The following is a 12,805-nucleotide window of genomic DNA, read 5'->3' as shown; positions in this document are numbered from 1 at the left end:
TGTTGGGAACACTACTACCCATCATGTAAATTCATCCATGATTAATGGACAATAAGTCTTTCCTCTACTATTAGGTGTGGAACCCATGAAGTTGATTTGAAGGTTCTCCAAGAGTTAGATGTCAGCTATCTACTTTAATGGCCATTTCTATGTTGTGTTACCAGAGGCACACAAAGGGTCTCGACCTTCCTTAACCAATTTACTTAAAACTTCCTTATTTGCCAAGAAGTCAGTGAGTGACTATTTGGATCCTTACACAGTTCTTGGCTGCCCATGGGTTGTGTTTATAGACCAACTGTTCTTCTTCTCAACAAGAAATGGTCCTTTCCCATTTTACCCGACAGACATTTACCTTGAGAAAAATATTCCCTTCTTGTTTATCCAATGAACAGCAATCTGCGCTGTGTCACCACCGATCTCATAACCTGCAGATTTATTCTATTGGTTTAGATCTTTGAGATGGCTTATCAACTCCCCCTTAACTAATACTCACCTGACTCCTGATTTTGACAATTGGTCCATCACTTGCAATGATCCTGATGACCAGGCTTATTGTTGCTGGACAAAGATCATTTGTCTACGGGGTTCAAAGGATCAAACATTCATCTGAGCTTATGCAAAGGAAAGTTGTCTGTGTATCAAATTGGCAAGTAATCATGGCAATTTGTAGCCATCATTTGAGAAGGGGTAAATCCTTGTTCCATTTATGTCATCGTGTAGACTCTCGCAGACGTCCCTCCATTATCAATCATTGCATTTGGTCTTCAAAGCACTTAACTCTTCCTCACTGTCCTTGTACCAGGTTAACCTGTTTACATTTCACACTGCCAGTATCTAATGTCTTTCACATTCGCACTCTAGCATCATTTGAAGCCCCCAAAGACAAAGTCAGGAGTTGACTGGAATACTCTCCACTTGTTTGGAAGTGTGTAATTCCAACAACACCTAAAAGGACCAATCTGTCAGCTTGATTTGCAACCAATCCACCATTATTGTTTATTGGGTATACCATCTACAACATGCACAGCAGGTACTTGCCTGAGGAATAAAGATATGGATTGCAGTTTCAGCATCAGGTGACTGAGCTAGAGGCAGAGTTAGACTGTCATGGAGGTGGAATCAGGTGGTCTTGGTGCAGATGTGTGGATTGAACCTCGTCTTGAGGTCAGATCTGACTCCAAATTTACAACAACTTGGTTGATTTTCAGCTTGTTGCCAGCAACAGGGAAGTAGTCAGTGGTTCTTTGGAATCATCATCTTTAGTTCTTAACCACCAACTCCAGGAATGTTTTCTTTTGAATATATAATTTTGCAGCAGCATGTTAATTGATTGTTTTCTTTCCTTTTAGTGGAAACGTGAGCAAGAGTTTGATATGCAATTATTAGAAAAAGCAGTGAAGGGAGAGCATAATAGTGTTCAGGATGGATTAACAAAGTCAGTGCCACTGATGGAAGCTGATGTGGAGCCACTAGACTACAATTTGGATCTCAGCAAAGAGGTAATAACGCTGCATTATATCACCTGCAAACATCCAAGCCCCAATGTTTAAAAAAAAATCAAGGGAGATCTTGGTATTTACATAGCATCTTTCATTAGCTCAGATCTCCAAGCCCTCAATGAAGTTTTTTTTCCTCAAGTGTAGTCACTTTTTTGTACAAATGTGGTAACATATTTGCACATACCCTTTCTCCCAAGGGGAGAAAGAGATAAATGACTAGATATTCTGACTGAAGATTAAATGTTTCCCTTACAGCTAAACTCCCATTTCAAATGATGTTACCATATAAGGGGTTTCTTCCAATGACTTGTCTTCAGTGGCAATAGCATTGTAGTTCAAATGCCTATGTAACTACCCATATTCGTGTTCTTCTGAACTCTTTCAAAGGATGTAGTGCTAACTGCAGATACAGTAGATTAAATGTATGGAAATCTGGAACCTCTGTTAAATTATAAGAAATGTTCTGAGACCCTTCCTTTCCTGTGTTCTGTGTTTCACACTACTTTAGGATGATCCCCAGTCCAACAATCTGTTTTGTTTTCTTGGAATCCTATCTTTGGAGTACTAGCCATGAATACGTTTAACTTCCTTTTGCAAAATCCCACCTCCAAAAAAACCTTTATTAGCAAAAGATTTAAAGATTAAACCAAATCAAATCACAATTCCCGTCTGAGGTTGTGGCCTTAGAATTCACAGGATTGGAACGTTTTAATCAATTTGTAATTTGTTGTGCACATATGCCTCTGTGATTTTATTTTCTCTAGTAGAGTGTTTTCAGGTTAGTGGTTTGAATGAATGCAGCAGTTACACAATATACATCTACTTGTTCTCAACATTTACTTCACTTTTATGTGAAGTACGTGGTTTACAAAATGAGCAATTTCTTTAAGGGAAATGGAAAATTTACACAATTTGGTCACTCATTGTCTGCATCAAGTCATTCAAGCCAAGTCATTTGCAGAACATAACTTGGCATAATCAATGTGCCTCAACTTTAGAACACCTGCTTTCACACCAGGGATAACTGCCACACCAGCCTTTCTCACCCAGATGGAATTATATTTAACTTGTCTGAATTAATTTCACCCTGAACCCTTTATAAATGGTGGAAGATGGAGACTTTTACTTCAGGCAACTGTACTGAATTTAAACCTGAGTTCCAAAATGCTTTTGTCTATTTGGTCCATCCTCCCATACAATTGTTAATTTGATCCTTTGTCTTTTTAGTTATCAAAGCCAGATATGGTTCTAATCCCAGAACGCTATATCGAACTGGAGCCTGAGGAACCACTCACCTATGAAGAATGCGAGGCAAGGAGACGCAAGGTGCAAAAAATCAAAAATATTCTTGCCAAATCAAGGTACTGGTAAATAAATGCATGATTTTCATTGTTTTTATTTAAATTCAGGTACTCAAAGAATGTATATCTGTAAAAGAATGCTCTTGAATTTTACTGCTGGGCCTACTGAGTGATTTTCAAACTGTTAAATAGAATCCAAAAACCCTTAACTACATCAAAATACACCACTCATGCTCTTATTTACCATCTTCTCACCTTCAGCTTTATCACCTTCTCCTAATGGGAAAGCAACATTGGATTACTTAGAACCTCTGTTTTTAGATTATCTAGTACCTCTGTTTGGGACACAACACTTGGTATATAAAATCATGAAATGTAGAAGAAACATTTTAATTAAATCTGTGATAAATATGTGGAATATTATTCATAGTAAAAGTATGAGAACAAGATTAAGTAACAAGGAGGGATTGGATGGGCTGGGACTGTTTTCCTTAGAGTGGAGGTGGCTAAGGGGGTAACCTGAGAAGTTTATAAAATTATGAAAAGTCTAGATAGAGTAGATAGTCTAAAACTCGAGGGCCTAGGTTTAAGGTGAGGGGAAAGATTTAAAGGGGATCTGAGAGGCAAATTTTTTCACACACACAGTAGTGGGTATATGGAACCAGCTACCTGAGGAGGTAGTGGAGGCAGGTACAATTAGAACATTTAAAAGACATTTGGGCAGGTAGGTCAATGGGAAATGTTTAGAGGGATATGGGCCAAAAGCAGCAAATGGATTAGCGTAGATAGGCATGGACAAGTTGGGCCAAAGGGCTTGTTCCTGTGCTGCATATCTCTATGAATCGATGAAAATATACGAAACAGTAATGGGTTTCTATAAAGAATTACATTTTGAGAAAAGAATGGGATTGTGAATGTATAAGTAAACGCAATTTTAGAAAGTGTACAAGTAGGATTTTGTGTTGTTGTACTCGAGTTAGAGTCTATAGAACTTCGAATCAAAATATTCTGGAAGCTACAGAATCTAATCGGATTCCAGTATCACTGATCGCTTGCTAATTAAGTTGTACTTGTGCAAACTCAGTATCTATTGAGGATATACCTCAGTGTCCATACCAGGTAACTTGACTGGATTTTTGCCTCTGTCAGCCTTTTAACTAGTTTAGATTAGTAACAGTATATTAATGTGAGACAATGAAAGGGCCTCTCTTCTCTCCCTCCCATACCCCCACCACTTATTTTTGGGATGGGATTCATGAAAGTAAGACTGTGAAAGAGCAGATGGAAATCTCGCTGTCCAAGCTGGTTCTGCGAGGTCTGGCCCATTGAGATGCTTTGTATTTTAGTGAACAGACCTTGGGGTCAGAAGGAACGTCTGGGGTGCAGTTGGTTCACACTCAGCGTGGATGTTCTTGTCTGGATGGAGCACCCATGGCTAATATTTTGGAACCTGGAGGAGACGCCATTGCCCCACTGTCCCACAGAAATAGGACAACTTACCGTGGGGTTCCTGTTCAATGGAAACAACACAATCCTCTGGGTTTAGAGAATTCCAAACATCCACAACCCTTATTATAATGGAAGTTCTGAGCTCAGGCTGAGTCCTCGTCCTAACATTTTGCACTTCGGTTCTTGGTTCTGCAGCCAAAGGAAATTTCTCTGCCAAAACAAAACCAAAGGGGAGTTTGGGGAGAACACTTGTTGATGGTGGCATAAGGCAAATGCACTTTGTCTTCTTCCTGTCCTTGAATGGTTCAATGCAATGCTTTTGTTGGTACCCCACAAAAGTCAATTGCTCTCTGTCCGCAGACCCACATCTGCCACTTTACCAATTCCAACTTTCCTAGACAGCTGGGTCCTCTGCATATCCACCCCAGTCAATGTCACTTGTCGGCCCTTAAACTTGTCATTTTCCTCTCACCAAATGATGTGCCCTTGCCAGAGAAACATCCCACTCCCACATCCCCAGTGGCTGAGTTGATGGCAGGAAGTGAATGTGATATGTAACTGCTGTGATAAGAATTGTGTTGTATTCTGAGATGTCACATTCAGAATTGTTCTTTTTTCTCTGTGTATCAGTTTTCGGAATATGCAGACAGGAGTCAACAGCAGAGAGAGTACAGCTGATCTAGATTCACATCTGCAGGAACAGGAACGTATTATCACCATGTCATATGCATTAGCATCTGAAGCTTCTCAGCGCAGTAAACTGGTAGCAGGTAAATGCCACCCTTCTGATATTAACACATTATACCTAGAAATAAAATTGCTTTCTTTAATGTATCAACAATTAAGAAAGAAGATTTAGAAAAACTTTCCGATGCCTTAATGGAGGTGAAAATTAGAGGTTGAGCGATTCTTGAATGCTTTTTGCATATTAATTGTCGGTCAGTAACAGAGTGGAATAGAGAGGACCAGATAAGCAAGCTACTTGTCAGCTGAGGAACAATATTATATTAAAATCTATTCATTTGTTTTCTTTCATGATTGCACTAAACAGTGATAGAATTGGCTTTTGAAATAGAAACTCAAAACTTCAAACTCAACAAACTATGTATATAAAGTGTTCTTAGGAGTTAATTATTTTATAAGTGAGGTCTGAAAGGAATTGCTTCTGACAGTAGTCTCATCTGTCCACTTAGATAGATGTGAGCTGATGAAATAAGAGCAGGTTATTTTATTTCTCAGTCAATCACAGGATAGTAATTGACCATGGGAATCTTGGTTGATTCTTTCTCTCATTCTAGCCTGAGCAGCGCCAAAGTCAATTATATTACTTGTATTGATCAAATCCAACTGCTAGAACTAATGGTATATTTACCATTAAGACCATTTGGGGAATGACTGGGAGTTTTTTTTTATTTTATAAATATCTCCATTAACCTGTGAAGAATTAACCATATGAAAGATAAACTGATTCTTTTTATCACTAAACACTAAGGAATGCACTTATGTTAATTTATCTGTTATACTTAAAACTATCACTCAATTACTTATTTAGACCAGAAAGGCCATAAGATTTAAAGAAATGGAAATATAAAACTGAAGCAATTGGTTTTGATTAGTATATATTTAAGTTGATCAGTTTTGATGGAATAAAGCAGTAGGTTTATCCCATCGAAGGCTTTTCTTCTGTTTTGTCAATTTCACTGCCTTCAACATTGTACTTACCAAATACATGATTTCTTATTAAATGATATTGAATTCCATTGTCATGTTCTTTACATTGTAAAATCTTACCAGTAACCTCACACAGCTTCCTTTGGACCTTAGAATTATAAACCGTCCTTTGCAATCATTTGTAAATCCGCACACTGCTCTCTCAAGGTCTGTGTGCTCCTGAAGTACAATCTTGTGATAAAACACTTCTAATCACTTTAAGAATCTACTTATTTCCTACTATTTCCCCTTTTCTAACCAGATGCAATCAAATTTGCTATTCATCCTCTGATTTCATTACCCTTAAAGCTTTCCCATACATTAAAGGCTTTACTGTAATGCCATACATCACCTCCTCAGCTGATTCCTTTAAGATTGTGACACAATACTCCTTTCTGAGATTTTGCAGACTAAAGTAAATTTTCTCTGCATCCTGGTGTTTATGAATTAAATCTACAGTTAAAGATTTCAAACACTTTGCAATTTTAGTCCCTAATACCTTACTGAACACTTTGACAAAGAAGTTTTAATTTTAATGGGGCAGTTGAAAATTGCAATTAAATTTTTCCGTTTCCTTTCTTTCAAACCTCTACATTTTATCTATGTAAACGATATTTACATGTTAATTTTGGTCACTTGTACAATTGGTTACAAAGTTATCCTGACAGAGAGAGATTAACCTTCAACTGAAATATGTTGCACCCCTTGTGTTAATTGCTTGCACAGATGATTTATTTTCTCACGTCCCACATTAACTCTTCCTGTCAAGTTCCCTCTCTCCAGACCGTTCCCTTCCACAATTACTGTTACTTTACAAAGGCACACTCATTTGGGTGCTTGTGAGAACATGGAAGGTTGCTACAGTCCATGACAATTTACAGTCTACAGGCGGTGAGAAGTATTTGGTAAAGGAGCAGAATCTCATATCTTCAGCAGGAGTAGGGAGCTCAGGCTTTGAGTGATAGATTGAGATAAGTAGTAGTGAAAATTCTGGTAACAAAAGCTGTTCCCTATTCCAAGCTGCCACCTTAGGGCTCCGATGTACTGCAATAAAATATATCCAATTAGAGTTTGTTTAGATTTTTACATTTTAAAGGAGTTCAGTTGCTAATAGTATTTGATCATTCGATATTGGATGAGAATGGAATTGTGATCAGATGCAGTTACTGACTTCATCTGAATTATGCCCACATGAGCATATTACTAGTAGTTACTGGTGCTTGTATAACTTTCACCAATGTGAGTCAGTAGATTATTTTATACTGTGAGAGTTTTAATGATATGAACATTTTAACTTTTACTTTTATGGTTTATACGTTTTGTTTATATAGTGCTGTACATCAATAGTGATTACAGTTGAGTGAGGGTTGCATGTGGACATTTATTAAAATAATAACTAATTTGTTTCCAAACATAACCAGAAATGATAGTATTGAAACTGTAAATTGTCTGGCTGTCATTGTCTTGTTGCTAACTTTAGTCTTTAACAGTTTTTGTCCTTGTCTCTCTGTGTATGATCCCTTTCAGCGCAACAGCAGGTCCATCCATCTTCAGCACCTTCCCCTCCACACTCCCCTCTAAGCAATGGATTCCACTACACATTTGTCTAAGCAAAGTAAGAACTAACAACTTTTAACATAATTTCCTCAGCTTTAATTGATATTATATCTTGATTACAAACTTAATTTTACACATTGTACTAAGTAATGCCTTCAATAATGTAATTTGATGTTGAAGGTTAACCAGCAAGAGTGATACTGAGCAGAATATTGCATCATGGTGATTGACTAATTGCTTTCTATTCAAGTAGTCCTGATGAATTAACACTATGGTCAGCTATTACAGATTATTTTTTAAGTGAACTGTATGTAAAATGGGTGTGTGACTGATCCTGCTTTTTAAGCTTTGAAAAATTCTGTAAAGTCATTGTAATGATTTGGCATGCAGTACTTAAGTAAAAATGTAGCATTTCTCAGTTAAGTTTTGGAGCTCTGTCAGGGCAAGGAGAAGTTGTGCAGAGAAATAGTGATCTTAGGTATTACTAAAATGGAGAGCTTGGAGTATGTAAGGGATAGAAGGGGGGAGAGAGAGGATTGTGTGGGGGCAGGAGAGGTGGGTATTGAAATTGAGCCATGGGTGGAAGTAAGAAAAAATTGCTTGTGAGACCATCATTTTTATTTTGGCGCTATTCAATGTGTTATTTGAGAATAGTAAGTAAATCTTGGGTGAAGTTGTAGATTCATTGACATTTCTGTTAGGGAATGCCACTTATTTAAACCCAACCTTCTGAAAGCCATCAAAATGTTCAGTAGTGTAATGGTTATCTTGTATTTTAGGATGCTATCCAGTGACAATATCTGAATGCTAATTTGGAAAGTGTGTGCAGTGCATAAATTTAGTTTCGACTGCTTAAAACTTGTCTTGTTCTGCAAGATCGAAAATTTTGGTTCTGCCCTGCAGCTTTCACCAGTTTGTGAATGAGTTAGTTAACTTCAACCCGAGTAAATCGGTGAAAAACACTATGATGCTGGAGGAACTCAGCAGGCCAGGCAGCATCCGTGGAGAAAAGCAGGCCGTCAACTTTTCGGGACAGGACCCTTCTTCAGGACTTAAGATAGGAAAAGGGGAAGCCCAGTATATAGGAGGGAAAAGCAGAGCAGTGATAGGTGGACAAAAGAGGGGAGGTGGGGTGGGCACAAGGTGGTGATAGGTAGATACAGGTAAGAGACAGTGATAGGCAAGTGCGGGGGAGGAGGGGAGAGCAGATCCACCAGGGGGTGGGTCACTGGTCGGATAGTAAATTGATGTTGTGGCAACACCTCTTGTGCCTGCTTAATTTTAATTGAAAACTATTCTAAATGGTAAATAATTCCTTGTCCATATACAAACTATGAGTTTTCTCCTGCCGTATGTCACCTCACACTAAGTCTAATGCTGCACCCCTGTCTAGTGTCTGCTTTGCCAGACTGTTCTGTGCCACTCCTCTCTGTGTTGTTCCTGTTCTCTCCCCTCCACTTCCCACTCCATTCCACTGTGGATGTCTTGAGCCACAGATGAGAAAAAGCAGCATTGATACGCCAGCCTTAGCAAAGAATTTTGTAGCTGAGACTTCCTATTTTAAAAAAAATGGAGTGTTAGCAGGTCCTCTGAAAGGAGTAGAGAGCTGGCCAGTCCAGAGTCAGCAAAGGAGATAGATCATCTTCTAGAAATAATCTGTTTTGCATGCCATTTCTTTTCCCTGTTTCATTCTCTCTGCGTTTCACACCAGAAAAGGTCAAGCAAGGAGCCAACTTGTTTCTAAAGATCTACCAGGGTTTTGTGACAAACTGCATCAGCATAACACAAGAGGGTGGCCTGTCCCACTCTGACAGAGTGCTTCTCAGGTTGTAATTTAGCCCCATTTTTTTTTAGGGAGAGAAATGGGTTTTTTTTGCATACGAGCATCATATTATGGGATCACTCATGCTCAAAGTTAGCAACACAATCAACTAAAACATCATAAAATGTAAAATCCTGATAAAATTGCAGTCTACTTTCAGGAAAATAAGTGGAGAAAAGTTAATTATCCCTAAGGTATATTCCACCAGTACTTTGTTTTTTTTCTTCATTAGTAATGTGTATAATACTTCCTCTTATTATTTGATTTGTAATTTTCTTGGGCAACTTTAAAGCAACTGGGTTTACCTTATAGTATTTAATATTGTATGAATTTCAGTGTGCTGATTTAATTACGGCTTTTGTGCCTGTTGTATTTCTCAATCTGCTCTTCTCTGCATCCTTTTTAACACTGGTATAGCTTTCTTCATGTGGAATATGAACAAAAACTATGCACAATGTGCGAAGTGTCATGTTAACATTAAGTATTATTTTTGAAATTAATAGAATTAATTCTTTATCAACAAATTTCCAAGGCAAAGTTTTGACAAAAATGTTTGACGATCTTTTTTGATCTTGAGTTGGAGATGAAGGAGCCACATGCCTTGTGCATACTGATGCATATAGCACTGCCACAATGATGGATTTTGATTCTGCTTCCATCATTATGCTGTATGTTTGATAAAGTAAATATTTACTTGATAATTTAGTCATAATCGTGAAGGTGGTGTCCCCTAAGTCAGAAGGCACATTGAATTCTTCAAAGCCTCTAATTGTCTAATCATTGCAGTGGAATGAGGAAATTAAACTACCCACAATATTTCCCTTTATCTGAAACATGAGGAAATAGTGAGAATTTGTAGCTGTTTGTACATTCAATGGTTCTGTGTTTTTATTGTTTCATGTAAGGTTATGTTGTAGTGCCATCTGGTGGTAGAGCAAAGTAAATTAAACCTCTGTGGGAAATTAATTACTATTGGAATGACAAATTAAGTTTTAAAATATGTTCAAGAGTTATGCTATGAAATCCAGATGATATGACTATCTTGGGATAGATTGAAAAAGGTTTCTGTTTTCTGTGCAAAGAGCATTATGAACTCATAATCCGAGATTGCTTTCTGTTAAATAATGTTCTTTCATCGTAGATCATAATCGCAGCAGGTTTATATTAACAAAAATCATTACATGGTTTGTAGTAAGCAGTCAAAAGGCAATAATGAAATGATATTTGTGCAGTTTTGAAATTTAATTTTAATGCTCTTGTTAATATCAAATTCAGAAGCCATGATTGTATAGGCCTCAAATATTGTTGTTCAGAAATGGGAAGTAGAAACCAGAAAGACGTCCCGGTTATTTGTTCATCTCTGCAGTGTCAACTTGTCAAAGTCTGAAGAGATTTGACAGTTTTCCAAGAACTGGGACAATGGGACAGAAGGTGCAGCAATCTTAAACTCGTAGAATAGTTATTGGCAGGGAAGGAGGCCAATCCATCCACTGAGTCTATGGGAGCTCTTTGTAAGGCGAAGCTCTCAGTCCCATTCCACTGCATTCCCCCCATCGCCCTGCAAATTACTATCTTTCTAGTGCTTATCCAATTCACTTTTGAATCTGTTTCCACCACCCCTACAGACAGGTCCTAACTACTATGTTTATATATTTAAAAAAGAACTCATATTCACCTTGTCTCCTTTAATCAAAATTTTAGATCTGTATCTATTCGTCCTTAAACTATTCAGTTATTGGAACAACTTCCCTCCATTTATCTAATCTAAAACAGCCATGATCTTGTATACATCGACAAGATCTTCTCTCTGTTCCAAAGTGAACAACACCAGCTTTTCCAGTCCTTGTAGCCAAAGTGCATGAGAATTGCTAACTGTTGGTCCTTTGAAGCATTCTGACCAAGGGAAATATAGGAGTGAATGGATAATTTTCAGTTTTGCCTGATGATTACTCTTAGGGAATTACCTTTGAGGATAGGAAGTTACTTATGCAGATTGGGAGGTTGTGTTTTGGGTAGAAACATTACACGATCTATGAAATCTAGGACGAGGTTGTTTGATCATGATATACCCCAGTCCCTGTGATTTTTTTTAATGAAGTTTAAACATCGTTTTAAGTGAATAAAGAGGCGACACTTAATTCTTTCTCTTCCTAAATTAGCCAAAGCACTGGCTGAACACTAATAACAAGAGAGGAAGGAAGTATTGAACAAGGAAGAAAGTGGGACAAACCTGCAAAGCTGCTCTGATGAAGCGCAACATGGTATTTCAGTCAACCTGCACTAACCAGCCAGAAATGGAAGAAAGTTTGTCAACTAGGTTTTTGTATGGAACTAAAAGACAATTTTTCATTAGGAGGCATTGAAACTGGAATTGTATTGACACTGAATTAGATTGGTTATTTCATTGGGAGGCTAATTTTTAAAAAACATATGGAAAATATCTTGGTAGACACCACAACGGTGAAAGTTTGTTGATTCACACTGGAAACTAAAGTTTTACTTAGCACAACGGGGGTGTGTGCAGTAGGATTAATTTTTTTAAGCATATATATTGTATTGCACTTTTTAAAATGCATATGAAATGCACACACACGTACCACGAAAAGCTGATTTGCTGCATTTTAGAGTCAGAACGTGTTGAAGCAGATTTATATGAAACATGCATTTATTCAGAACAGTTTTGCAGTGTTTGTGAAATGTGTTTAATTTTATTCGCCTGTGTTCAGCTGCAATATTTTATGGTGTCAACAAATTCTGTAAAAGAAAGAGTCGATTCCCTGGTCCTCTCGTGATTTACATTCAAGTGCTCATCTATTTTTGAATCTAAAATTAAACTGCGATATTCCTACCGTTTTTGGATCAATTTTAAAATGAATTTATTTTGTCTGAATCAAGCACTGCCAGAATGAACTTCTATTGCCAAAACCAAATGGATTCTATTGTAATTTCCATAGACACTTGCAAAGTGAAAAGCACAGCAGAAAAATTATTTTGAAAAATGGAGTATAGAAACAATTTTGAAATCTGTGGAATAGTATTGCATAATGTAAATATTAATAAAAAGATTCAACTAACAATACTGTCTTTCATGTCATAAAATCAGGTGATTGTATGATTTGGCAGTAGTGTAGAATCTGTTTAATAATAGTTCAACTGGTGTAATGGTGAGCCAGGTAAGGTTGAAGATCCAGGTGAGTAATAAGTTCCTTGATGTTATTAGAGCTGGTACCTCAGCATTACAAATTGCCTTTGGCACTTTCAGGTCATGAAACTTAGAACAGTTTTATGCATCCAAATCGCTATCAAGTGGCAATGTGTGAAAATGTCTCTGCATGGACATGAGTGAATAGTCTCCACCAATTAGTGTTGAAAATGTATGTAAAGAATGGTCACTTGAAGTATCAGAGTGGTGCTATACCCCAACTTGAGCTGCTGCTTTCAGAAAAGGTGAGTAAATAATGGCAATG

The 12,805-nt window shown here is 37.5% G+C and overlaps 1 protein-coding gene across 8 annotated transcripts in view; it reads left to right on the top strand.

The window, feature by feature from the left end:
* The window catches only part of plekha7b (pleckstrin homology domain containing, family A member 7b), a 349,242-nt gene extending 336,829 nt beyond the window's left edge, over positions 1 to 12,413 (top strand). For 7 of the 8 annotated variants that reach the window (XM_052029064.1, XM_052029062.1, XM_052029066.1 and 4 more), the window contains 5 exons: positions 1,350 to 1,499; positions 2,727 to 2,860; positions 4,880 to 5,019; positions 7,487 to 7,574; positions 11,498 to 12,361. In XM_052029064.1, coding sequence (XP_051885024.1) covers positions 1,350 to 1,499; positions 2,727 to 2,860; positions 4,880 to 5,019; positions 7,487 to 7,569 — 507 coding nt within the window. In that variant the 3' untranslated portion in view covers positions 7,570 to 7,574; positions 11,498 to 12,361. Of the gene's footprint in view, positions 1 to 1,349; positions 1,500 to 2,726; positions 2,861 to 4,879; positions 5,020 to 7,486; positions 7,575 to 11,497 lie in introns of all 8 variants that reach the window. The other variant, XM_052029063.1, reaches the window with a different exon arrangement.
* Positions 12,414 to 12,805: the final 392 nt, after the last annotated feature.

Source organism: Pristis pectinata, chromosome 14 (genome assembly GCF_009764475.1).
Source record: "Pristis pectinata isolate sPriPec2 chromosome 14, sPriPec2.1.pri, whole genome shotgun sequence".
Lineage (NCBI taxonomy): Eukaryota > Metazoa > Chordata > Chondrichthyes > Rhinopristiformes > Pristidae > Pristis > Pristis pectinata.
Note: the sequence above shows the minus strand (reverse complement) of the source record. Positions and strands in the feature narration are given on the sequence as shown.